We start from the raw sequence: 27886 nt of genomic DNA on the forward strand, positions 1-27886 counted from the left end.
CCTATTCATTTTCGGGAGTCCGCTAGCAAAATCCAGTAGCCCTGGGAAAGGAACATCTGAAGCTCCCTTTCTAAGAAACATTCACTATGAATCTACTGTGTTCAGAGGCTCACGCGTCCCTTACCATACCCAGCACTAACTCTTTCATTATTGGGTGGGGAAAGAGAGGCTTAGAGATACCAGGGGACGGCTGGGGCAGTAACTATTTACCAACTAGCTCAGAAGCAGCTCAGTGTTTAGCAACCACTTTGGCCACAGCAGTGTGAACTGACAGAATGTATTTTTTTCTTTTCTTTCCTTTTTTTTTTTTTTAGACAGAGTTTTGCTCTTGTTGCCCAGGCTGGAGTGCAATGGTGCAAACTCAGCTCACTGCAACCTCTGCCTTCCAGGTTCAAGCAATTCTCCTGCCTCAGCCTCCCAAGTAGCTGGGATTACAGGCACCCGCCACTACACCTGGCTAATTTTTGTATTTTTAGTAGAGATGGGGTTTCACCACGTTGGCCAAGCTGGTCTCGAACTCCCGACCTCAAGTGATCTACCCGCCTCAGCCTCCCAAAGTGCTGAGATTACAGGCGTGAGCCACCATGCCCAGCTGTTATTTTCTTTCTGAGATAGGGTTTCACTCTGTCACCCAGACTGGAGTACAGCGGCGGGATGTTGGTTCTTTGCAGCCTTGGCATTCAGGGCTCAAGCAATCCTCCTGCCTCATGGGACTACAGGAGCACGCCTCCATGCCTGGCTAATTTTTGTATTTTTTGTAGAGATGGGGTTTTGCCATATTGCCCAGGCTGGTCTCAAACTCCTGGGCTCAAGCAATCCTCCTGCCTTGGCCTCCCAGAGTGCTGGGATTATAGGCTTGAGCCAGTGCGCCAGGCCTTAATATTTTAAATATATATAGGTGTGTGGTTGTTCACAGCTACTTCTTACTGTGAACCACAATCGGAAAAAGCTTTGATAATTACTGGATTCAAGGTTGGTGAGGGTGGGGAAGGCTGGGGGCTACTTTAGAAGGGGTGGTCAGAGGAGTGAGCTGTTTTGTGTTGGTTCCCTGAAAGCAGAGCCTGAAAGAGGGATCTGGGTGCATGCGATTTCACTGAGAAGACTCAGAAGACAGGGAGTGAGAGCAGTGGGAAGAGGCAGAGCAAGCTTGAGCAAGGATGAACTCTCAGCCTCAGCCAGATCTCGCCGGGCCCTGGAGCATAAACTGCATCACACAGCGGTCCTGCTTGAGGCCAAGGGGCCAGTCTTCATCTCCCCCATGGCAGGGAGTAATTCGTAGTGGGCCACTGATGATGGAAGAGAGGGTGCAGATAATATAGATCCTATACGGTCAAGGTCAATTCTCTAGGAAAGAGGGGAGCTGGGCACCATTAGCAGCCGACCTTGCAGCAGCTGGAGAAAGTTGCTGGTGCCCAGGAAGGGATGGGGGGTGGGCACCAACAGCATCCACTGCATAGGCCTCTTTTGTCCTAAGGGGTTCCTGAGTCTGTGAGCCCCACCGCCCTCTCCTCCCTGCCACCTCCTCCCGGGGCACTGACCGAGTTCCTCCTCAGAGTGCAGGGTGGGGTCCACCAGGGCCTTGAGCTCGGTGCTCTGCAGCAGGTAGCTCTTGAGCTGGGTCATCATGGTGCGAATCTCCTGCAGCATCTCCGTGCTGGAGGTCTGGCGCGCCATCATCTCCAGGCTGTACACCTTATAGTCCTGCACCAGACTGCCAAAGTACGAGGCCTTGTCCTGTGCCAGCTCCACCACCTTCTTGTACAGCTTGCGGTTGTTGGAGAGGAAAGCGTGGAACATGCTGCTGAAACTGGCAAAGCTCAGCCGGTGCCGGGCCTTGCCCAGGATCATGGAGGGCTTCTTCTTCACGCTAGGGCTGCTGAACTGCTCCAGCTCCTCCTCCGTGCTGCTAGTGGAGTAGGAGTCCTGGTCGGTGGCCATGACAGACGCCCCCAAGCTATCTGAGAGGGAGGCCAGGGAGCCCTTGAACTCTGGAGAGCTCTGGGAATGGGCAGTGGCCTGGGCCTGAGGGTGCTGAGTCCCAGCCTGAGAAGCAGGGCTTTGGCCCTCTCTGGGTGGACCTGGCGTGGGTGTCTCCAAGGCCATCGCCTGTGTGCAGAGCTCAGCGTTCTCTAAGGGAGCTGGGAGGGTCGAGGCCAGTTGTCGAGAGATCCGTTTCTTCCTGGGGGGTGGGACTGGGGGTTGTTTGGCCTTCCTGGGCAGCTCCGGCATGCTGTCAGGATCGCTTGCTTTCACCTCTGTGTCCTGGCCTTGCTCCGTGCTCCCCCGGGGCGTGTCCTCAGGGCTGTCTGAGGTCCCTTGGGGAGGCAGGCTGAGCTGGTCCCCCTCTGCTGCCATCCCCGGACTTTGGTCTTCTAAGGACACCCTCTCAGAAACGCGGCGTCTGGGAGGGGCAGTGGGAAGGTTCTTCTTCGCAGGCAGTGGCGGGGGGGAGGCCTGCTGCAAGGGACTGGAGGCTGCCCCTGGTTTCATCGCTTCCTCCCTGAGGGGGCCCAGGCCTGCAGTGGGGCATGGGAGTCTCTCACAGGCCGTCATGGGCGGCTGGCTCGGATGGTCTGGGGGACCTGGGGCATGCGGTGTGACGTGGGGGGCAGGCACTGGGGGAGAGGTGGGCAAAGGACAGGCAGGGGCGGGTGCAGAAGCAGGGAGCAGAGGGGGCTGGGCTGGGCTGGAGGGCTGCAGGGGCAGCACTGGGGGAGGAGGTGGTGGGCGGCGTGGGGCCCACCTGGAGGTGGGTGAGGTAGTATCAGACGTGGGTGGCAAGGGGTGTGCAGGGCAGCTTCCAAGAGGTGGCTGGTTGGTGGGCAGGGCGCTGCTGCAGTCCTCGATGAAAATAGGATTCACAAACCACAGGCGGTCATTTCCTACCGACATCTCGATTTCACAGGCACAGTTTGCGTCATGGGCTGTGGGCCTGAGGCTGGAGACTTGCGGGGATCCGGGGGCCCGGTCTCTTGGAGGCTCTGCTGGCTTCCCTCTTTCTTGTGGAGGATTCAGCGAGGAGTCCCAGAAACCTGTGGAAGCAAGAGAGAGGCAGGTGGTCAGTCTGTGCCAGGCACTAGGTGTTGCTGTGCTGGGCAGGGTCTGTGGGCGGGGTCCGCGGTGGGGTGGGGCAGGGCCGTGGGAGGGCCGTTCAAGGCATTTGCTTCACTACTCCGGGGTTGTTTTCCCCTCTCGGACGCTTTTAAACCTCTCCCACCACTTCCTGCCTAGAGAGGGGAAGCCCCACTTGGTCCTCCCCAGCAGTGTGGGGTGGGGCCGGGGGTAATGTGACAGGCTCAGCTTCAGTTCTCTTCCTTGGTGTGACAGCCCACCTCGGCGGGCATTGATGACACAGGGTGTGGGGTGACAACACTGTGCTCTGGAGCCATGGGGAAGGCATGGTGAGGGCACAAGGGATGGAAGGCCTGGACCTCCTACAGCCAACCGGCTGGGTGCTCTGGGGCAGGTGGTTTGACCTTCCTGGGCCTCAGTCTAGTCATCCCTAAAATGGGGTCACAATGGTGCACACATCATAGGTGTGCGAGGAGTAAGGAATACTGGGCCTGTTTTGGCCCCCATGGTTATTTTTTTATTTTTATTTTTATTTTTTGAGACAGAGTCTCGCCCTCTTGCCCAGGCTGGAGTGCAGTGGCACGATCTTGGCTCACTGCCAGCTCCGCCTCCCAGGTTCACACCATTCTCCTGCCTCAGCCTCCCAAGTAGCTGGGACTACAGATGCCTGCCACCACGCCTGGCTAATTTTTTGTACTTTTAGTAGAGACGGGGTTTCACCTTGTCAGCCAGGATGGTCTCAATCTCCTGACCTGGTGATCTGCCCACCTCGGCCTCCCAAAGTGCTGGGATTACAGGCGTGAGCCACCAGGCCCGGCCTCCATGGTTATTATATGCGAGAAGGACACATCTATGGATTGTGGCCAGCGAGATCAGACCCGGCTGTCCAAGCGGGAGCAGCCACTCACCACAAAGTGATTCTGACTCAGGTCAATCTTGAGCTTAAAATAAGAAGCTGGTCCTCTGCCATAGTCAGGGGAAGCCAAGGCTCTTGCAGCGTGGAGCTGAGTTCCAGTGCCTGCCTTTCTACTGACCCAGTCCCCAGGGGCTCAGCCATGGCTGTGGCTACCGAAGCAGGCTAGGGACAGGCATTCTTGATCTGTGTGGTCTACACCGTGGCAAGCATCTGACAGAGGCTCAGGACCCTCCAAAGAGCGCACAGGGATGCTACATCCTGAGAACAATTGCAGTCGGCGCACAGGCTACCCTGTGCTCACTCAAGCTTCCTCCTGGAGAGGAACATGGGTCCCAGGTCTTGTTCAGCCTGCTAGGTTTGGAGCTGGATAAAGGATTACCCAGGCAGGTGCTGAGTTCCTTGTGAATTGGTGCGGCCAGGCTTTCACCCAGGGCTCTTTACTCCTGGGAGGAATCCACTCTTAAGAAAACTATGGAAAATAACATCAAGGATAATCACAAGAGCAAACATTCATGGCGTTCTTGCCGTGCATGAGCCCACGGGCTACTTGCTTTACCTGGGTTATCTTGCCGACCCCTGATCATAGGCCTTGCCCCCAGTTCACAGATGAGGGTAGGAGGCTCAGAAACATGAAAGCACTCTCCCTGGGTCACCAGGCTGGGGCGTGAGGCACTGGGATTTGACCATGTCGGGCTGGTTCTACAGCCTGTGTGTTTAGCCTCTGTGTTAGGCGGTCTTCCTTCATAGGAACTTGCGACACTTCCCAGATCGGTTGCTCTCCCGGCATCGGTGAGTAGCAGGGTGGCTTGCAGCCCAGAACTCAGGATGTGGCAACAGCACAACAGGCTCTTGATGTTGAAAGGAGACCTCACAAGATGGCCTGGAGCAGCCAACCGTGTGCTCGCTCTAAGAGGGGGGCACTATCAGGGATGTAGGCATTTGCCATCTTGCTGGCTGGAGTCACCAATGCAATCAGGGTAAGCAGGTGCCTTCCCAGGACAAAGGGACTGAATAAACAGACCAGAAGTGAGCTGTGTGCATCCCTCTGAGGTGCACCCCCCAGCCCTGTCCTGGGCAGATACCCTGTGTCTGGCTGCCTGAATATCACAGCCAGTGGAGAGAGGCCAGCTGTCACCACACTAGCAAGCATGGCAATCTTTTCTGTGACTCTTTCCAATGTGCAAAGCTCTGTGCCCATCACAGTCACCGAGGACATGGTGTCCAGAGCGGCCTCTGCCAGGGCCTGGGTGAGCTGCTCTTTGTGACTGCCGAGGCCCTTTGCTTTCTCGGGCAGTTCATGGCTCCTCCTTGTATGCCTCACTCTCCCAGGCACCTTGCCTCGAGTCCATACATGTCCTGGCCTCTGGAGCGAGTGTTTGAAGCACTGTGCTCATGTCTACACAGGCCCAACAAAGTTGCCTCCTTGGGAGTCTTCCCAGCAAGGAGAAGCAGGCAGCCAGACTGACCCCACGGTAACTGGGCAGCAGACCCATATGTGAGCTGAGACCCCCGGTGCCCACCTCCAGACTCTTCCTGTGGGTGAAGATGGCGTCATGAGGGTAGATAACATACAGAACTGCCCACTGATGCTGGGCCATCCCATCACTGCTCACCCAGATCACGGCTGTAGCCGCCCCCTCTGCTTCATTCTCCTCCTGTGGTCCTAGGCTGGGCATACAGCAGGCCCTTAGAGGCTCTTTGTTGAGAATCACGTCCAACCCTTTAGCCTGGCATTTGAGGCTGCAGGACCTGGCCCCTGAACGTCCTCTCTGGCATCATCTCCCGAGTCTTTACTCCACTCTATCTGCCGTTCACTTCTTCCTCAACGTGCCACGCGCTGTCCCACCAGCAGGCCTTGGCTAATGCTACTCCCTCTGCGTGGAATTCTTTTCCCACCCTCTCCAGCTGGCAAACGCTGACTTGTCCTTCAAGGCTCAGGTCAAACGCGACCTGTCTGGTAGTGCCTCCCCGATGCGCTCAGGCCTTGCCCACCCCGCCTGTATTCCTGCAGTGACCATCACTGGGACTGTAATTCTGTGTTTTTGCCGGACTTTCCCACCAGACTCAGAGCTTCCAGAAGGCAGTCAAATGCTTCAGCTATCTGAGTATTCCCAGCACCTGAGATAGTGCTTGGCCCAGAGCGGGGGCCCAGTGTCAGCCCCTTGGCACCCATGAGTGGATTAGCTTAGCCGGAGCGGAGAGTCAGGCCTCTGAGGAAGGGGACACAGGCAAGGTTAGTTTCAATGGCAAGATGGGGACAACCTGAACCACGGGAGGATGTGTAAAGACAAGACAGTGAGAGGAGGAGGGCAGGAAGGAGGGCAGAGGAGCCCCATAAGCGGATGGGCCACCAGCCGGGCAGCCTCCCACGGGACAGGATGGGTCCATTAGGCACAGAACACAAGAGTACATTTCCCATTGCTCAGGTGTGGATTTTGGCAGGAACAGAGCAGATATGGATTCAGGCAAATAGGCTTCTCGGCCTGGGTACCTGGGACACAGCTTCACTGACCCAAGACAGGCCTGGGGTTTGCACCATGTCAGGGCAAAAGTCTCAAAGCCAATGCGACTCCAAGGAGTGGGGGAAGCCAGGAGCTAAAGGGCTGCATCCTAGGGTCTTGGGGCCTCTTAGGGAACCACAGTGGCATGACAGGGCTTTATGGTCCAAAAAAAAAAAAAAAAAAAAAAAGGAAGTGAGTAACTTTCTCTGCAGCCTGCAGAACACCAAGGCCAGGGGAGAAACGGAACCCTACGTCATGCAATCCTAGTGGTCTGGTCGGCAAAGCTGTGGGGTCCAATCCCCAGGGGCGCCATACCAAGCCTTGGCTCTGCTGCGGCAGTTCCCCTAAAGAAGGGCCCATCCTTGCCTTGGCCTCAGACTGAGGCCACGATTTTGCTGGCCCCGAGGCCTGTTGAGCGTTGGCTGGGGACACCTCTTGCCAGATGCCCACTCTTTCTATCCTCAGAGAACCTGGGCCACGTCACAGGCTGGGCTGCAGGTCCTGAGGGCAACTTCAGACTCTACCCTGGGGAGCTTGGGGCTAGCGGCAGGACAGGAAGGGGAGGAGTAAAGGCAGCAAAGTGCCACAGAAACACTAAAAAATCCAATGAGGTCAGTGAATAAATATTCATGTGGCATCCCAAAGACAGAGGCTGTTGTACATACAAAGTCAAGTTTTCAATGAATTATTAATAACTAGGAAAATGCTCATCATCTGATGTAAAGGAAAAAGCAAGTTACAAGCAAACTTGGAAGAGCCACAGAACAGACGCCTTTCCTAAACATATTTTTAAAGTATTAAACACATACACACTGTAACATATTTGAAAACTACTGCGAGTAATCCCTATTCTCTAAATTCCTTTGACACTTGTAATCAATGGCTGAATATAGCTGAGTGCTGAATTGTTCCTCCTTATGTTAGTTTTCTGGCCTCGACTAACTGGTAAGCTTTTAAAGTTCAAGATTACACCTTATATAGCCTGCACTTTCGAACGCTGGCTTTTCCAAGTCTGAATTTGGACTTTCTTATGTCGGCTCACGAAGGCACACTGTGAGCCATCACATGGCACTCGGCCTGCAAATCAATAGCTGAGTTTCAGCAACATCATCCCTATCTCAACAGCAGGCCTGGTGCAACTCTTTGGTTATTTGTTGCATTCTTGTCATAGGAAAATGAGTGGCATGCCAAAAAAATAAAACTGATGACACTAATGACAAGAAACACATATGCCTCATGAACTTCCTAGAACAACAAGATCGTACAGCTGACTGGAAACTCAGGAAATCTTTAGCCTTAACTAGATAATCCTTGGCTCTGGGCTCTAGGGAAAAAAGTAGAAGTCACAAATATATTCGCACAAAATCAGAAGGCAAGAAACCAAACTGTATTTTCAGTTGCGTCTAGGTGTATCAAGGAAAAGAAACTGGAAGGAAACACACCCTGAACTTGCAAGAGTGGTGAGTTTATGCGTGGTTTTCATCCTCAGCCTGTTCTGGTCTTGTCAGTTAAAAACAAACACACATGGCTGGGCGCTGTGGCTCATGCCTGTAATCCCAGCACTTTGGGAAGCCGAGGCGGGCCAGATCATCTGAGGTCAGGAGTTTGAGACCAGCCTGGACAACATGGTGAAACCCCATCTCTACTAAAAATACAAAAATTAGCCAGGCGTGGTGGTCAGTCCCTATAATCCCAGCTAATTGGGAGGCTGAGGCAGGAGAATCGCTTAAAACAGTGAGGCGGAGGTAGCAGTGAGCTGAGATCATGCCACTGCACTCCAGCCTGGGCAAAAAGAGTGAGACTCCATCTCAAACAACAAACAAATAGACACAACATGCTTGACTTTTATTATAAGACAAAAAGGTGTCATAAGATAAAGCAGCACATGGCGGGCATGTGGAGGGCATGGTGCAGAGGGTGGGGCCCACTACCCTGCCTATTCCAATGCCAAATCCAGGCTTCCTTGGCAAAAGGGTGCCATGCTGTTTTCCACTGGAGGCACAGCAAGTAGAGGAAAGGGTTGAGGGGTGGGAAGTGGTGAGCAAGGCTGGCTGAGAATCAGGGCACAGTGCAGGCAGAGCACGGAGTTCAAACTCAGCAAGCCCTGAGTGTGAATTCAGCTTTTGTTTACATTCCAAAATGAGGAAAGCCCTTTAGTTGATCTCTCTTTCTCTCTCTGGATAACAGCTTTATTGAGACATCACTCACATACCACAGAGTTCACTCATTTAAAAAACACGCCTGTGTTTTTCAGTATATTCATCAAGTTGTGCAACTCTCACCACAATCAATTTTAGAGCACTTTTTTTTTTCTTTTTTTAAGACAGAGTCTCGTTCTGTCACCCAGGCTGGAGTGCAATAGCATGATCTTGGCTCACTGCCACCTCCACTTCCTGAGTTCGAGTGGTTCTCCTGCCGTAGCCTCCTGAGTAGCTGGGATTATAGGCATATGCCACCACACCCGGCTAATTTTTATATCTTTAGTAAAGATGGGGTTTTACCATGTTGTCCAGGCTGATCTCGAACTCCTGACCTCGTGATCCGCCTGCCTTGACCTCCCAAAGTTCTGGGATTATAGGCGTGAGCCACTGCACCCGGCCCTTAGAGCATTTTGTATAACCCCAAAAGAAACCCCATGCCTATTAAGCAGTCAGTCTCCATTCCCCTTTCCATCCAGCCCCTGGCAATCGCTAATCTGCTTTCTGTCTCTATGGATTTGCCTATTCTAGACATTTTATTCAAATGGAACTGTAGCATATGTGGTCTTTTGTATCAGCTCCCTTCACTTAGCATGTTTTCCAGGTTATTCCATGCAGTACCATGTGTCAGTCCCTGCACTTCATTCCTTTTTATAGCTGAATAAACACTTCAGACTCCTTAACTTTCCATTTCCTTATCTGTAAAACGGGCTTTTATGTGAATAAATGAGATAATGTATGTGTGGGCGTGTGGCAATGAATTTGCCTCCCATTGTCCTTTTGGTCTTCCCTGAAATGCTGACTATACAAGATAACCCCTGGCTCACAGGGCCTCAGCACTAGGCTGGCCAGGGGTCATCTGGATTCTCCTTGGACAATCTGAATGAAGAACAGTGGTCAGGTAGGGCTGTGAGCTGAGTCAGAGCCCTGCTGGTCGGGGAACCAGGGGAGTAGGAATCTGAGTCAGCAAGGAGGCCATGTACAGGGAGCAAGGAGCTGGCATGTGTGACAGGGCAGCTGCGGTCACCCACAAAGCCCGGCTAACCCTCCATCTCCATTTCTCAGAGGGCCCCTGGTGCCCTTTCTCTGAGTCTCTTTTTTATGCTAGTTTGAGTGGGTTTCACTTCTTTTCCACCAAAGTCCCTTCATAGAACAACGTGTGATATGCCAGGCACAATGCCTAGTGTGTCAGGGCCCTTGACACATGCTGCACTTTCCATATTTATTATCACTGTTTCATATGAAGGTTGGCAGGGCCCAAGCCTGCCCATGCCAGGGCCAAGGTCTCTGGCCTTTGATAGGATGTGCTCCTTCGGCTCTGAGTCTCCAGCCGTTTGGGAGATGACTGTAAAGTGAACCTTTCCTTGGCTCCAGGGAAAAATGACTGTGGTGAGTTCGGCTTCATGTCTTTCAGCACTCGGGGACACCAGGTCTACATAGATCCCTTGAGCTCTTAAGCTGCAACACACTCAGCTTCCATTTAAATCCTGTTCTCAAGGAAGTAAGTGCTGACGATGAATCTGAACTGCTGTTGGCTTCTCAAATGGAAATCTCCCTTCTCCACTTCCTCCTTGTACCTAAGATCAAATTCTCTGAGGAGAGAAGCCTTGTCTATTCCAGAAAGGGATGCAGTTCTTCCAGGAGGAACATCTCCCTTAACGAAAAAACCGTGTTCCTAGGCCTTAGGAGAAGCTGCACTCTTGCAGGTGAGAGGAACCTGTAGGGAGTCTCCCGGCAGTCAGTCCTAGGGACGCCTAAACTCCATAGTGGGGTCAAGAGGTGCAGCAATGTGTCATAGACTGAGGCCATGCATCCCTTACTCTACCAACATGGCCTGCAAACTGGCCACTGACTGCTCGTTGCAAAAGCAACAGAGAAGGTGGGGAGGTGCAGCTGAGGAGCAGTAGAAAAGCTGTGCTCAGAGACAGAAAGCCCTTGGTACAAATCCCAAGTGTACAAATACAAAGTACAAAGTGGGTACAAATACAAAGTGCCCCGTCTGGGGCACTTTACAGGTGTGAGCCACCACGCCCAGTCCTGAGGATTTCTTCAGGGAAAAGTGGAGCATGTTTCACGTAGCTGGTCAAGAACCGCTGAGGACAGAAAGCCTTTGGTGCAAATCTGGTCTGGGGCACGTTAGACAAGGTTCCCAGCGGGGCTAAAACTTGGTGTTCTAACTTTTTTTTTTTTTTTTTTTTTTTTTTGAGGCAGAGTCTCAGTGTGTTGCCCAGGCTGGAGTGCAGTGGGGCAATCTCAGCTCACTGCAACCTCCGCCTCCCAGGTTCAAGCAATTCTCCTGCCTCAGCCTCCAGAGTAGCTGGGATTACAGGCACACGCCATTACGCCCAGCTAACTTTTGTGTTTTTAGTAGAGATGAGGTTTCACCATATTGACCAGGCTGATCTTGAACTCCTGACTTCAGGTGATCCCCCTACCTCGGTGTCCCAAATTGCTGAGATTATAGGCATGAGCCACCGTGCCCGGTCAGTGTTCTATCTTTAAAATGCACAAAAATGACATAAGACAATGCCAAGTGCTCTGCAATGGTTGGTGTCATTGAACCCCTAGGGGGAGGTCATCTGCACCTTACAAAAGTGCAAATTACAAAACTGTCACCTGTCCCACATCCAAGATCCTGGGAGGGTAAGAGCCCAACAACTAAATTCTGGGAAGCAAAGTTTAATAGCAAGTTTATTCCCAATAGCAACTGAAAACTTGCCCTTAGGGTTATAACTGGGTAAATTAGACCTAGAAGAATTTGGATAAAGAGTTAAGAGGCGGCTGAGTGTGGTGGCTCATGCCTGTAATCCCAGCACTTTGGGAGGCTGAGGCAGGTGGATCATGAGGTCAGGAGTTCAAGATCAGCCTGACCAATATGGTGAAACCCCGTCTCTACTAAAAATACAAAAATTAGCTGGGCGTGGTGGCACGCGCCTGTAGTCCCAGCTACTTGGGAGCCTGAGGCAGGAGAATTGCTTGAACCTGGGAGGTGGAAGTTGCAGTGAGCCAAGATCGCACCACTGCATTCCGGCCTGGGGGACAGAGTAAGATTCCGTCTCAAAAAAAAAAAAAAAAAAAGTTAAGAGGCACCATGAGACGATGGCAGGTGTGGGAGCTAAATGGCCTGGGTTCATCCCAGCTCTGCCATATGCTGTGTGACACTGGACATGACTTAACGTCTTGTGCCTCAGTTTCCTCTGCCATAGAAGGGGAATTATAATAATAGTACTCGCTTTATAGGATTGTTTGAAGCTGCGCTGAGCCAATGGCAGCTAAAGGGGTTAGAACGCAGTCATTGCTCATGGAGCGCGAACACCCAAGGACCAGAACTCCTCCTGCTTCCCGGCCCCTGACCATGGCTGCCTTGTGGTATCTCTTGCATTGCTGCCCTGATGGGCCCCTCTGAGCGGTGAACAGTGGCCTGGCTTGGGAACCAAGGGGTGTCTTCTTTGATCCCAGGTCTGCCCCTCACTTCCTCTGTGACCTGGTTCTGCCCTCTGGGTCACTGTTTCTTCCATTCCATCAACACTGGTGAACAAGGCACCAATGCTCAGCCCCATGGAGCACAGTGTCCTATGCATGGTTGAGTTTTACTAAAGATTGTTGATGAACTGCTTTGTTCGTAAATGTGACCTAGTGGCCCCAGGTTAAGGTCTGGGGCCTGCAGTGGCTTCTAAGCTGCTGTGTGGAACACGCTCTCCCTTTCCCTGTAAGAAATTCTCAGGGCCGGGCACAGTGGCTCACACCTGTCATTCCAGTACTTTGGGACGCCAAGGTGGGAGGATCGCTTGGGGCCAGGAGTTTGAGACCAGCCTGGGCAACATGGAGAGACCATGTCAAAATATAAGAAATTAACCAGGCATGGTGGTGTGCGCCTATAGTCCCAGCTACTCAGGAGGTGAAGGTGGGAGGATCACCTGAGCCTGGGAAGTTGGGGCTGGGCTGAGCCATGATCATGCCACTGCACTCCAACCTGGGCAACAGAGTGAGACCCTGTTTCAAAAAAAAAAAAAAAGAAAAGAAAAAGAAAAAAAAAAATTATCTGCTCCTAACACATTCTGAAAGAGGCAGGTGGCCTGGCCTCTCAGCAGCTACAGACTTGGCATGCTTGGGCTTCCTGAGCACCAGCGAGGTGAGGCCCTAGTTCTAGGTGGGCACCTGCTGACTGCATCCTTGTAGGGTGCTTGGCGTCGCCTGTACATGGGAAGAGCTCACTAAATGTGAGTTCTTTTTGTAATTATGTGAAAGGGCTGGGGTCAGACACACCCTGTCCTCTCTCCCCTTCTTCTTTTCCTCTCCCCTGTTTACCCCTCAGGAACTCGGAAGGGTGGGGTGGGGCATGCTTAGGGTCAGTTGTTTGGGCACAGGACAGGCCCCTGTGAGGGCCACACTCAAGTTCATGGTCACATTCATGCTGCTTTTCCAGCCGATGAGGGGCCAGGACTGTGGTGGCTGCCAGATCCAGCTCTCTGGCCCCTACTCAGAAGGGCCCTGGGGTTGAGCTCGGCTTCTCCCAGGACCACACCAGCCTCTCTGGTCCTAACCAGGCCCTGCTCCCTTAGACCAAACGTGACTGGGCCTCAGGGCGTCCTGGGCAGCTGATAGAGGTGACTCTTTAGAAACGCCTCTGTCCATCTCCCTGTCATGCGGCTCGGCAGCCTGGGGCAGGGGTGTGGGTGGTCCCATGGGAGCTGGGACTCAGGCTGTCCTTCTGCACAGGCGGCCCCTGGGGCAATCCTAGGGCCCCAGTTCCTAATGCCCCACCAGCTCCCCTGGCCCCTTGGAGAGGACTCACCCAGACCCAGGTTGGCGATGGTCTCAAGGTCCGTGAAGCTGCTGGCCTCGAGGATGGCCTGGGGCAGCCGCAGTGTGAAGGGCAGTAAGTCTCTGTGAAGACACGAGGGGCGGAAGTCATGTCTGGGGCCACTGTGTCCATTTCCAGCCTCCACAAAGGAAGAGCCCTGGCAATCTCTGCTGGCTGCCGGGGTCTCCATATATCCTGGAAGCTTCCCTGGAGCTGAGGGGCAGACCCTGAGGTGGAAGGAGCATCCAGTCAACTCTAGGTCCTGAGCCAGCACCAGGGACCCAGAGAGGTGGAGACCCTCCTCAGGAGTTGGGGGGCGGAGTCACTGCTTCTTCTTAGTTTTCCTGGCCTGCTGAGCCCAGGCCAGCTCCTCTAAAGGCATTCTTTAGGGTAAAGTGAGTGGCCCACTCCTCCCTGCCCTCTGACTGCTGGTACACACTGAGATGTGCAGCGAGCACACAGTCAGGCATCTCCCAGCAAATGCACAGTCAGGCAGCCCCTGACAAACACGATGAACACACAGTCAGGCATCTCCCAACAAATGCAGAGTCAAGAAGCCCCCGACGAACGCACGGTCAGGCATCTCCCTGCAAATGCACAGTCAGGCAGTCCCTGATGAACGCAGTCAGGCATCTCCCAGCAAACGCGCAGTCAGGCAGCCCCCGACGAACGCACAGTCAGGCAGCCCCCGACGAACGCACAGTCAGGCAGGTTCATCTCATGGCTTTGGTCACAATAGGGAACTGTTCAGGATTTCCTCCAGAGATCTTCCAGAAGGAGTTCGGACTGACGGGAAACAGGGGCCAGGAAAGGAAAACGGATGGCCAGGCCACGTGGTCGTTGAAGACACTGTGTGCTGAGCCCAGGGCTCCTGACTTTTGGCCCAGGGCTGTTTCACAGGGTCAGAAAGGGGAATGTGGCACTGCCAGGGCCCCAAGATGGGTGGTCCTGATTCTATGTTTCTTCCTAGTGTTTAAGGCCTGGGGACCCCCTTTCCAGCCATGTCTCCCGCTCCTTCCTCATTATCCCACCTGCCCTGTTCTCTGAGGCCATTTCCTCCTCTGTGAAGACAGGAATGGATGAGAGGGTGCCCAGCGTGGTTATCAAGACCTGGCAGCCACCACTATTTTCTTCACAACCTGTTCTACCCTCCCTTGCTCATGCTTCATCCACTTTCTCCCCAAATCCTGATGCCCACTGAAATCCCATCATCCATCATTTGCTGAGCCTCCCACCATGGCCTCAGCCAGAGCTACCTCCTCCCTGGGGTCTTCATGGCTTTGCTGTCTGCAACTCATCCTCCTGGCGACATGAGGCTGGGAGCCCTGGGAGCTCCTGGAATGGGTGGGGGCTGCCTTCCGGGTTTCCGAAGCCCTGCAGTGCTTAGCACTCACCATGACGCTCCAAGGCCATTTGCTGAACAGACCCAGCCAAACTCAGGAGCTGAGCCGGAGGCATAGCAGAACAGAGACGGCCTGGGATGGGGCTGGCCCCTGCTGGGGCACCTCTGCTCAGCGATGTCAGCTTCTGTGGCCTCCCAGGTGCCCCCATGGCCTCTTGGGAAGCGCTTCGATGGAGCTGGGACACTTGTGTTTACAGAAGAGTAGGACAGGGCAGGCTGTGGCACAGGTTCTGGGTCCTTTTCTCAGGTCTTGGGGGTGGCCTTGGGCTTCTCCACTGTCAAATGGGCTGGGGACCAGTCAGTTGATGTTGGCATCTTCTGTCATTGTTGTGTGATTCTGCTGCAACCCGAGGTCTTCTGATGGCCAGACTGGATGGGCCCTCAGTGCTGCACTCCCATCTCAGGCCCTGGCCCACCACCACTAACCCCAGCTCAAATTCTGAAGGGTAGCAACATTCATCCCAAGTTGCCTCAGTTTACTTCGGTTACCTGGTGGCCTATCAGTGGGGTTTCCAATGGTTCCTCCATCGCCGTGAGTATCACAGTGGCCAGCAGAGGCTGCTCAGCTCATCTGTGCCACCCCGTGACTGCCAGGACAGCCTCCTGCCACCTCATCGTTCTACTCAGTCTGCTGCAGTTGCAGCTGCAGTCACACCCCAGACTCGAATCCCAGCATCCAGGGTCTCCCCTTGTCTGGCCTTGCTCTGCCTTTCTGGCTTGCTCCCCAACATCTGCTCTCCACAGTCCCTTCCCCACACTCAGGGGCCTCCTGCTGGCTCCCAAATGATCACGCTCAAGTTCCTCTGGTGGGTATTCCCCACTCATTTCCTGTCTCTGAGCTTACACATAGAGGGAACAATCCCTCATCCCCACCACCTACATCTACGATTCTACACATCCCTCAAGGCCACACCATGGACTCTTCTTCCTCCATGACCTGGGGTTCGAGGGTCTCATGCGTCTCTGCTTCTCCACATCCCAGCCCATTCGCCACTGCACCCAGGGGCGGCCTCTTCCGTCCAGAGGAAAGCACACACAGGATGTGGGTGTTTGCTGGACATCTACTATGTGTCAGGTGTGGGGCCAGGTGTTTTGGAGGCTTTAAGTGATATTTGTACTAAATCACCAGCACCCTGAGGGCAGGCATTAGTACCTCTTTTTTACAGGGGACACAGGGGCTCAGGGAGGTTAAGGGACTCGCCCAAGACCCCCCAGCCAGTAGTAAGTTTCTGACAGAAATATTAAACCATTTAAAAATATATACCAATATAAAATTTGATTATCTACAGGGTAAAACTTTCAATCAGTATCACAAATCATCTACTACATTTTTTTTTAAGGAAAGGGAACTATCACTTGTTAAGCTTTATCAATCACTCACCAAGAGCTTTCCCTGTTATCCCACTTAACCCTTGAAGCAATCCTGTGATGTAAGTGCTACTGTCAACATTTGTTAAAACGTTGGATTTTTTTTTTAATTAGAAAAGAAAAACAGATTTATTGTAGTCAAAGTCATATAATACAAAAGTGCTTAAAATGTGCAGGTCCTCCATTCTCCAGAGGGTCCTGCTGTCTATCCCAGGGGTCCCCAACCCCCAGGCCACAGACTGGTGTCAGGCCATGGCCTGTTAGGAACTGAGTTGCACAGCAGGAGGTGAGCAGCGGGCCAGTGAGCAAAGCTTCATCTGTCTTGACAGCCGCTCCCCATCCTCGCATTACCGCCTGAGCTCCACCTCCTGCCAGATCAGCGGCAGCATTGGATTCTCATAGGAGCGCAAACTCTATTGTGAACTATGTGAGTGAGGGGTCTAGGTTTTGTGCTCCTTCTGAGACTCTATGCCTAATGATCTGTCTTTGTCTCCCATCACCTCCAAATGGGACCATCTAGTTGCAGGAGAACGAGCTCAGGCTCCCACTGGTACTATATCATGGTGAGTTGTATAATTATTTCATTGTATATTTCAATGTAATAGTGAAAGAAATAAAGTGCACAATAAATGTAATGTGCTTGAATCTTCCCGAAACCATCCCCACCCCATCCCTGGCCCATGGAAAAACTGTCTTCCATGGAAGTGGTCCCTGGTGCCAAAAAGGTTGGGGACTGCTGGTCTACACTCTGGAGAGTAACCTTGCTGGCCCTTCTTTAACGCACACATATGCGTGCCCAAGCACACATGTACTCACACCATTTATTTTACTATTTTTTATATATTTTTAATTTTTTTGTAGAGCTAGGGTCACACTATATTGTCCAGACCTGTCTTGAACTCCTGGCCTCAAGTGACCCTCCTGCCTCCGCCTCCCAAAGTGCTCGGATTACAGGCGTGAGCCACTGTGCCTGGCCCACATCACGTATTTTAAAAATGAAAATGGCACTATGTTCCATCTATTGCTCTGCAGCTTGCTTTCTTTACTGAACAGTAAAGTGATCTATATAGTGAGCAAGTCCATACATGTATACTGGCGTCTTTCTTTTTCTGTGCTGCAGAGTATCCCATGGGATAACCGTCATTTACTTAATTTTTTTTTTTGAGATGGAGTCTCGCTCTGTCGCCCAGGCTGGAGTTCAATGGCATGATCTTGGCTCACTGTAACCTCTGCCTCCCAGGTTCAAGCAATTCTCCTGCCTCAGCCTCCTGAGTAGCTGGGTTTGCAGGCATGTGCCACCGCGTCCAGCTAATTTTGTATTTTCAGTATAGTTGGGTTTTCACCACGTTGGCCAAGCTGGTCTCGAACTCCTGACCTCAGGTGATCCACACAGTGGCCTCCCAAAGTGCTGGGATTACAGGTGTGAGACGCTGTGCCTGGCCACTATTTTTCTTCTTTTGATGGTCATCCAAGCTTGCTTTCTTTCTCTCTCTCCCTCCCTCCCTCTCTCTCTTCCTGTCTTTCTCTCTCTCTCTCTCTTTCATTAATGCTAACCATTACAGAGCTTACTAATTGTCCAGGAGCAGTTTTAAGCACTTTACATATATTAGCTCTTTAAATCCTCTTACCAACTCCACGAAGCAGGTATTTTCCTTATGCTTATCTCACAGCTCCGAAGACTGGGGCACAGACAGACTAAGTGGCTTGCCCCTCTCCCACAGCTTGTAAGTGACAAAGCCCGCATCTGAATGGAGGGTTCAGGCTTGTAACCCCTAGATTACTTGTTTTCAGCAAAAAATTATTTCCTAATTGCCACTGGATCCAATTGTGCTGCAAAGAACGAATTGAGCACATCATCTTTCTGCCCTCAAGCTAGTATTCCTTTTTTCTTTTTTGAGACGGACTCTCACTCTGTTGCCCAGGCTGGAGTGCAGTGGTGTGATCTCGGCTCACTGCAACCTCCGCCTCCTGGGTTCAAGCAATTCTCCTGCCTCAGTCTCCTGAGTAGCTGGGACTACAGGTGTGTGCCACCATGCCTGGCTAATTTTTATATTTTTTTAGTAGAGACGGGCTTTCTCTATGTTGGCCAGGCTGGTCTCAAACTCCTAACCTCAAGTGATCTACCTGCCTCAGCCTCCCAAAGTGCTGGGATTACAGGTGTGAGCCACTACACCTGGCCTCAAGCTAGTATTTCTACTGAATAACTTCCTAGATGTGAGTGAGTCTGCTGGGCCATAAGGTAGATATATTTGAAGAAATGACAGAATTTACCAAACTGATCCCCTTTTCCCAAGCTTGCTCCCATTTACACTCCATCAATGCCTATGATGGGCTGAGAAGTAAATGGTCCTAAGCTGCTGGAACAGCCTGTGTTGGTTCCTCCCAATTCTGTAATAAAAGACAGTAACTAAATACTGCAGTCCTCCAGCCTCAGCTTCAGTGTGTCCTCATGGTGCCCTCCTGCTCTGTGACAAAGGTGGAGCCTGGAAAAATTGCCCAGTTTGGGGTCTGGAGGGCAAGCCAGTTTCATGCCTCAGTAAACATTAGCAGGGTGTGAAGATGGGGAAGGCAGGTGTTTGAAACTGGTGCTGCCATGCATGGCTTACTCATCTCCAAATGCCGAGTCCTTAGTTCTTGGAAAATGCCAAGAAAAACCTCCAGACAGGGTGCTGGGGTGGTGGGGCCTCCGCCTAAACACTCACTGACAACAAAAGACCAAAAGGGAACTAGACACTTGTGAGGGACTCCACTGGGGCCGCCATACCCATTTATTCTCTGTAGACTGCCTGGATCAGAATCATCTAGGGAGCTGCTAGAAATGCAGATTGCTAGGTTCCCAAGGTTCCCAACCAAGGTTGCCTAGCATCGGGTCTGGGGGTAGGCTGAGAATCCACTTTTTTTTTTTTTTTCTCTTTCTGGCACCCAGGCTGGAGAGAAGTGGTGCGAGCTCGGCTCACCGCAACCTCTGCGTGCTGGGTTCAAGCAATTCTCCTGTTTCAACCTCCCAAGTAGCTGGGATTACAGGTGCTGGGTTCAAGCAGTTCTCCTGCTTCAACCTCCCAAGCAGCTGGTATTACAGGTGCCTGCAACCACCCCCGGCTAATGTTGGTATTTTTAGTAGAGACTGGGGTTTCACCTTGTTGTCCAGGCTGGTCTTGAACTCCTGACCTTCAGTGATTTGGCCTCTCAAAGTGCTGGGATTACAGGTGTGAGCCACCATGCCCAGCCAAGAATCTGCATTTTTAAACAGCTCCTGAGGGGATCCTGGTGCATGCAGCCTTCGGTGGGAATCACAGGCCCCCAAGGTCAGGGCTACTAAAAAAACATAAAAATTAAGCAACCTTCCTGATGTGTGTGTGTTTCCTCATAAACTATGAAATCCACTAAAAAGCATTCACAACAATAGGAATTTTTAAAATGGAATTTTTAGCTGGCCGAGTGCAGAGGCTCATGCCCCCTGTAATCTCAGCACTTTGGGAGGCCAAGGCGGGTGGATCGCCTGAAGGTCAGGAGTTTGAGACCAGCCTGGCCAACATGGTGAAACCTCAATCTCTACTAAAAATATTTAAAAAAATTAGGAGGGCATGGTGGCGGGCGCCTGTAATCCCACTTACGTGGGAGGCTGAGGCAGGAGAATCGCTTGAACCCAGGAGGCGGAGGTTGCAGTAAGCCGAGATCATACCATTGCACTCCAGCCTGGGCAACAATAGTGAAAATTCGTCTCCAGAAAAAAAAAAAAAGGGATTTTTAGAATAAATATTCTGACATTTTCCCCACACTCTGGAAGGTCAGCTTGTGTGCTTCCCAGGGAGCCAGCGCCTCTCTCTGGAGGTCTCTGCTTTAGCTGGTGCTTTCCAAACCTTTGTAACCAGAGAGAAATACCTTTGACATCATGACACAGCATGTGTGCACACACACACACACACACCCACACACCCACACACCACTGAAACAAAAGTTTAGCAAAACGAGACTTCTTGCAGCTACACGAGATTCTGATAGTTTCTAGTCCAGTTTACTTTTTCATTAAAAAGAAAAAAGCCAATCATAAAAAAACTGATTTTACAACCCCCTCTGAAGTGTTTTCCAACACTTAGCAATCAATTCTCCAACTCTCCAGACACCAACTGGGTACACAATTCAGCTCAATTCTGACACTAACTACCTGGATGTAGAGTTAGACTCTGCAGACTTAAGGCTTCCGTTCCCCCAGACTGCCCCACTTCAGATGCAGTTGGGTCTCAGGCCACCAGCGGGCTTCTGACTGGCCGGCTATAGATCAGAGCTTTCCAGGCACAGTGACGAGATTTCTCCTAGGGCAAGGATGCCCAGCCAGCCATCCCCTCCTCTTGCCATCTCCTCCTCTGGGACAGGAGGGTGGCAGCTTAGTCACAACACTGGGCACATCCTAGGGTGGGGCAGGCCTGAGAGGCTCCTCTCTTCCTTCCTCATTTTGGGTAATGGCGCCCACTTCTTGAGGCTAATGACTGCAGTGCCCAGGGCTGTGCTGGGGATCAGGCCCCATGATCCTTGCAAGGTGCTGAGCAGAGCACCTGGCACCAAATAAATACTCAGGAAACCATCAAGCATGTCCGTCCTCCTGTCGTCAAGGATGGAAACCCCAGCTCTCCCCCTGCTCCCACCCTCAGTGGCTGCCCTCACCCCTCTGGTTCCCCTAGGCATTGCCTGGGGCAGTCACCTCCACGCAGGGCCAGTATGGCTGCAGCAGCCCCTTGCTGGTCTCTGCTCTCCCCTTCCTTCAATCCCACCACCTGCTATGGCCAGGTTGCTCGCTGAAGAGCAGTCTGATATCAGCAACAGGCTCACAGCACCTGTGGAAGGAAGGCCCTGTGATCCCCAGGCACAGCATTCAAGGCTTTCCAAGCATCTTACCTCCCACCCATGATGCGGTTCTGCCCATGAAGCCACTCCTGAGGCTGCCCACAGCTTTCCCACTGCCAGGCGTTTGCCCATGCTGTCTCCTCTGCCTTAAGTTCCCTTCCTGCCCTTCCTTGCCTGGCTCCCAACATCATTCTTCCATAAAGAGGGCCTCATGTCTCCCATATGTGGAGGGAGCGGCTGGAAGGGGGCGGCACAGGCATCCTCCCAGCCACAGGCCTGGCAGTCAGTCTCCTGGGCAGAAGCAGCTGGGGCTTGTGGGTCACACACACTTGAGTTCAAATCGGCTCAGAACTTTGTTGTGACACCAAGGCAGGTCTCATTCCCAGCCTCAGTTTCTTTATCTATAACAGCAATAAGAACATGCTTGATTGTTTTTTGAGCCCTTATTTCACACCAGGTGCTCTGCTAAACCCCTTCCAAGGATCATGGAGTCTGATCCTCAGCACAGCCCTGGGGGCTGGAGTCACTGTAGTGGTAATACCTTCCCTAAAGGTGTTATTGCTGTAGCGGTTAGAGGGAGCTCTGTGGGCAGTCACAGCACAAAGGCTCACTCAGCACAGATGCCCCATCAGCAGCAGCCAGTCACGAAATCACTGCTGACGCCCCACCCACCCTGATGGCTTTACCAGCTCTACACACCCATCCCCTAGCCTCAGTGGGGTTTGCCTTAAGTTCTGGCCCTTAGGACCATCAAGGATTGTCCTGGTGCTGGAGCCTCACACATGCCTAGGAGTGGCCCCAGGTTTACTTTATGCTCCAGAGTCGCCCACAGGGCCAGGTTGAGGTTGGGGTCACCCTGCAGTCGCACCCTCACTGGGCTTCTCCCACTCCCACTCCTGCTCCCCTACTCCCTCCTGCTTTCTCCTCCAGGGCAGTTCTGAAACACCCCTTGCATATGAATCCTGTCCCAAAGTCTGCCCCTAGGAGACCCCCAGCTAAGCAATTGGTATCATTCACCTGGAAGCAGTTCTCAAACCCTGGTCTGAGATAGGCTCATTATAAATGCAGATTCCGGCCGGGCGGGCGCGGTGGCTCAAGCCTGTAATCCCAGCAGTTTGGGAGGCTGAGATGGGCGGATCACGAGGTGAGGCGATCGAGACCATCCTGGCTAACACGGTGAAACCCCGTCTCTACTAAAAAATACAAAAAAAAAAACTAGCTGGGCGAGGTTGCCGGTGCCTGTAGTCCCAGCTACTCGGGAGACTGAGGCAAGAGAATGGTGTAAACCCGGGAGGTGGAGCTTGCAGTGAGCTGAGATCCAGCCACTGCACTCCAGCCTGGGCGACAGAGCGAGACTCTGTCTCAAAATAAATAAATAAATAATAAATAAATAAATGCAGATTCCTACTTTGTGAGGCTGAGATGGGCAGAATATTTGAGGTCAGGAGTTCAAGAGCAGCCTGACCAACATGGTAAAACCCTGTGTCTACTAAAAATACAAAAAAAAAATTAGCCGGAGGTAGTGGTGTGTGCCTGTAATCTCAGCTACCCAGGAGGCTGAGGCAGGACAGTCGCTTGAACTCGGGAGGTGGAGGATGCAGTGAGCCCAGATCATGCCACTGCACTCCAGCCTGGTGACAGAGTGACACTCCAACTCTCCACCCCCCAAAAAATGCAGATTCCTGTGTCCCACCCCAGACCCACTGAATCAGGATCTCCTGGGAGGAGTCTGTATTTTTAACCCGCTCTTTGGTGACTGTGGGACCCAGCCAGGTCTGGAAACCCTCTCTAGAGCCCTTATGCCAGTCCACTTAGGCTTTGCATTACTTTGGAGTGAGCATCTTGAAGCAGAACCTGTCTCCTTTTTTATGTCTGGGGGCAGAGGCTGCAGACAGAGCACAGAATGTGCTTCCTGGATTGAGAGGGACGGGGGTGTCCTGCTCTGGGGAATCTTCACTGTGCAGCTTGGCCCTCTGGGGCTGCCATACTGCCATGGGGAATGAGCTCCAGGAACAGACTCCCAGCCCAGCCCCTGGGCCCCAGGTGCTCACTGACAAGAGCCTCTGCGAAGGGGAAGGGGCCTAGGTAGGCTTGCTCAGGACCAGGCCTGCGGTTCAGCATGATGCTGGGGACACATGTCTAACTAAACGCCAGGACTGACAAGTATCCACTGCAACACCCCTCTGTGCCATGTCCTGGAGGTGACACAAGGCATATGATATGCCTCTGCGACATCACCTGCTACCTCCAGGAGTTAGGCTCTGGAGGAGTCTGTAGGGCAAGATTTTAGAATTGCGCAACCACAGAGGTCTAGAACTTTGATGTTCCATCTTGGCTAACATCCCCTTGATAGGGCCAGGAGAGGTCAGGTGACTTGCCCAGGTCACAAGCTTCTAAGTGATGGGTCTCCAACTCCAAGCCTGGGGCTCTCCCTCCCACAGCATCTCACTTCTGAGCTACTCACAAACTCAGGCCTTGGAGCTGATGCCCCCCAAAATATGGTGATGGCAGGCTCTGTGCCCTGTGGCCTCCTTAAGGGTACCCTGGGAGTTTGAGGGTAGGCCCAGGGGCACCTGCTTTTCTGGAACATGGAGGAAAGGCTGAGAGGTGACAGAAGTGAGCTTGGTGACCGTGGCTCCAGAGCTCCCTGGACATAGATGCTCCAGCAAACCCCTATGGCCCAATTCATGGAAGTAGAACAAGAGCACTGACTGGGTGTGGGACAGGGTGCTGTTTCTTTTGGGGGCTGGGTGTTGTTTCTTTTTTAGACAGGGTCATGCTTTGTCACTCAGGCTGGAGTGCAGTGGCACAGTCTCAATTCACTGCAACCTCTGCCTCCTGGGTTCAAGCCATTCTCCTACCTCAGCCTCCTGAGTAGCTGGGATTACAGGCAAGTGCCACCACATCCAGTTAATTTTTCCATTTTTAGTAGAGATGGGGTTTTACCAAGTTGCCCAGGCTGGTCTTGAGAACTGACCTCAAGTGATCCACCCGCCTCGGCCTCCCAAAGTGCTGGGATTACAGGTGTGATCCACTGAGCTGGGTTGGTGCTGTCTCTTTCCATGTGCTTCTTATTCCCTTCTTCAGCATCAACATAACGATATTATCATTCCTATTTAACAGAAGCGCAAGTTGAGGCTCAGAGAAATTAAATAACAAGCTCAAGTTCTGGGCTTTGCAATTATGTCATCATTTGTTCATTCACAGCACCTAACATGTGCCAAACACTGTAAGGCTTCTTCCACTATGGCTAGGAGCTTGGAACCCACCTCTCTGAGACCCTAACATGTCAGGCTGGTACCAAGGGCCAGGAGGCCTCTGATGTTTTGCCCTGTGGGCCTACAGGCATCAGAATTATTTCAGGATGCATACAGTGAGGCCTCTGGAGAGACAGTGGACTTTGGAGATGTGTCTGGTTTGAAACCCTGCCTTGCCATTTACCAGCTGGGCAAGTGACTTCTCTCAGTCTCAGTTTTCTCATCTGTAGAATGGGGATAATGAGAGCAATTACCTCCTGAAATTGTTCGCCAAATTTAAAAAGAGAATGGCTATAAAAGCCCTTAGCACAGTGCCAGGTACCTGGTGTGCCCTTAAGAGGCAGCAGCTGTTAGCATCAACTATTACTGGGGCAGGAAAATAGGGTCTCGAGGCAGGGAACATAAGGCCAGTTCGCACTTCAGCTACGACAGGAAATATCCTCGCCATAGGGCGCAGGCCAAGTAGATGACTTTGTAACTTTACTTCATCCTCTTCATTTACATAGGGTGTACCCCAAGTAACCAATGGAATCCTCTAGAGGGTATTTAAACGCCCCCAAATTCCATAACAGTGCCCTTGAGGCCCTATGCTTGGGCCCACTCCCACACTGTGGAGTGTACTTTCATTTTCAGGAAACCCCTTCATTCCTTCCTTGTTTTGTTCGTGCGTTTTGTCCAATTCTTTGTTCAAGACGCCAAGAACCTGGACACCCTCCACTGGTGACATATTTTGGCGAGCAGGTGGGGAGGAAGAGGTAAGTCCAAAGTTTGGGATTTCTTTTTCTCCTTTCTCCTTTTCCTTTCTGCTCCATACAGGGGAATCAATATCTCTCTCTCTCTCTCTCTCTGTCTGTCTCTCTCACTCTCTCTCTTTTTCTTTCCAACTCAAGATCCTTGGTGGGCAGCGCCTAAACAAAAGCGACTGCAGTTTTCTGGCCGTGGCCAGTGAAACGAAGGGGTTTCCATGTGGAGAAGCCTAAATGTCACCGCCTGGTTCACTTAAGGGACCGGGGTCTTTTCGTGTTTTTTCCCCTCTCTTTCTTTTTCAGTCTTTCCGTGGCTGTTTCCCAGCAGTTCCTTGGAAATTGAGGGTAATTGGCTGGGGTCACTCCTCAGTATTGCCTGAAGGCCTAGGAATGAATGGGAATAATTGCCCTGTCCAGAATGGGAAAGGATTCTTTTTTTAAAAAACTCTTTTCTGAGTGTGGTCCCTGATCCCTACCTGTGGCACAGCTCAGAGCAAACTCGCATGTTTCAGGACTTAAACCTTCTTTTCTTATGCTAAATTCTTCCCTTCTCCTATTCAACTGGCTAAGGGCAAAAGAAACCCACCCAGCCTCCAGTTCCTATCATTAAAATTCACAGAAGAGGAAGCATGGGAAAGCCTGGCCTTATCAAATTACAAGGATGTTAAAACTCAGGGATTACACCCAGGTACCAAAAGAAAGCTCATAGCAGGCTCTGGAGGGAACACAAGGTCAGAGACATCTGACACTCTAAGATTGGAGCCCACAGGAGGATGCTCTGGGGGATCCTGCAGACCTCAACCTCCTCAAAGGGGATGCTCTTGGCAGAGGTTCTGAGGTCTAGTACTAAGCCCTCCTTAGAATTTTCTCTTGCAGTTGCAATGCTGCTTGGCCCCCAAATTGTTTAGAATCTGGAGTTTACTGTCTACTGGGAAAGTGGGATGGCACTGCATGGATCCCACTTGTGCTGCTGTTGTTAAGAACAAATAGTTCCTCTTCAAAGGGTTTTGGTTCCTGGTTCTTTGTTCTATTCTAAAAGGTAATCTTACCCACTCATCTATCAACCCTCCCTATCTCTGAGGTGCCTAAACACACCCAAGATATACTGTACCTGTCCTCCCTGTCAAACGCCTACCCTCGCTTCCTTTGATGATGTCAACAGTAGCCAATCAGAATTAGCCTAGATTGTGGGGTCCAACCCCAGCCCACAGTGGGAGGACACAGGAACAGGGTCTGCTTCAAGGATAAAAACTCCTGGTCTCTTTTGTTTTGCACACGTTCCCTTGCCTCTGCTTTGCATGCAGGAAGCAACCTTCTATAGAAGTAAATTGCCTTGCTGAGAAAACTTCTGCCTGAATGCTGGGTTCACTTCGCAGCACTGACAATTTGTTTCTAACAATCTGGTGCCTTACCTGGGATTCCCATTCTCCTCTGGGGAAGGGGTCTCTGGTCATCTCCCAGGGAGAGACGCGTCCCACTGCCTCATTGAGGTGGCCTCGGGGGCTAGAGATCGGGAACCCACCTGCTGTGACGAATAAACCCGGACTCTCGGCAACGCGGGAAGGAAAGGCTTGCCTACAAATACCGTGGCGACCAGGTGACTTTGCACACAAGACCAAAGTAAGAAAAGCCGTGGGGGCGGTGAAGTATTTCCTTGGTGGTTGGAATATCTTGGCGGTTGAAAGTGCGTGAATGATCACAGGCACTACTGCTTGTGGTGCTGCTTGTGTGAATGGTGATAGGCATTACTGCTGTCTGGGGTGAGTGGGTCCTATCTGTGGTTCTGTGGTCACCTCATCTTCATATGGCTTAGGACAGATCCTGCCGTGGGGCTTATGCTGGCATGCCAATGGTAAGAGGGACCTAATTTCCCATGAGGAAAGTGGCCAGGTAGGATGAGGCAAATGGAAAGGAGTGCAAGAAACCTCCATGAATGGGGGTTGAGCTTCTAGAGAAAAGGGAAGGCAAGAGATCTCCAGTAAGAGAGACTGGGCCACACACACTGAAGGGGGCATCCCAAACCTCCAAGATGGGAAACACTCCTCGTACAACAGGAAACGGTAAGGACGGGGATAGTCAGATCCCCTCTGATAGTTCTTTAGGTCTCATGCTAAAATACCGGAAGGAGAATGAGCGTACTAGGCACAAGAAAAAGCAACAGATGATAAAATATTGTTGTTTCATTTGGGCCAAGGAACCCATCCTCACACCGTCTTCTTGCCAACATAGGGATCACATGAGGATTGGGTCTGTTAACTTTTAATTCAGTATGTGAATGACAAAAGTCTGGTCTCACAGGAAGAAAGAGACTATGCCCTCTGCTGGAGAAAACAACCTGTTCTCCTCTTTCCCCTAAAGAATGCAGGGGAAGGATCAGATGTCACACTCCCCAAAGTAGGCATAGTAAAACCAACCCCTAGGCAGAGGGATTCCAATGCCTGGAACCCTCTAAACCACCTTTCTCCATTTAATTTCCCCCCACTTGACCTGCCCCCTTCACAGGCAGCTGCTGCCACCCTGGACTCAGTCCCAGATCCTTCTGCTACTCCTACTATTCCTCCCCCCTTATACTCTGACTCTTGGGAATTATCGCCACCCCATGAGTTTCTTCCTTGTGAGCCTAAGTATCCTTCCCTAAAGGGACTACCATGTAAGAAGGATATTCAAAATCCTCCTTTCCCCTCTACCTCTAAGGAATCAGCTTCGACTCACTTCCCTTTGAGAGAGGCGCCCCAGGGAGGAGGAGCTGTTGGCTTTGTAAATGCTCCCTTGACTAGTTC

At 51.9% G+C, this 27886-nt stretch overlaps 1 protein-coding gene across 6 annotated transcripts in view; it reads right to left on the reverse strand.

Moving 5' to 3' along the window:
• The window catches only part of RIN3 (Ras and Rab interactor 3), a 185071-nt gene that overhangs the window by 35610 nt on the left and 121575 nt on the right, over positions 1-27886 (reverse strand). For 4 of the 6 annotated variants that reach the window (XM_033191533.1, XM_033191532.1, XM_033191537.1 and 1 more), the window contains 2 exons: positions 13483-13574; positions 1539-3032 (listed from right to left, as the gene is read on the reverse strand). In XM_033191533.1, coding sequence (XP_033047424.1) covers positions 1539-3032; positions 13483-13574 — 1586 coding nt within the window. Of the gene's footprint in view, positions 1-1538; positions 3033-4544; positions 6506-13482; positions 13575-20426; positions 20603-27886 lie in introns of those variants that run through there. The other 2 variants (XM_033191538.1, XM_033191536.1) reach the window with 2 other exon arrangements.

The sequence above is a fragment of the Trachypithecus francoisi genome, unplaced genomic scaffold (assembly GCF_009764315.1).
Source record: "Trachypithecus francoisi isolate TF-2019V2 unplaced genomic scaffold, Tfra_2.0 Lachesis_group3, whole genome shotgun sequence".
Lineage (NCBI taxonomy): Eukaryota > Metazoa > Chordata > Mammalia > Primates > Cercopithecidae > Trachypithecus > Trachypithecus francoisi.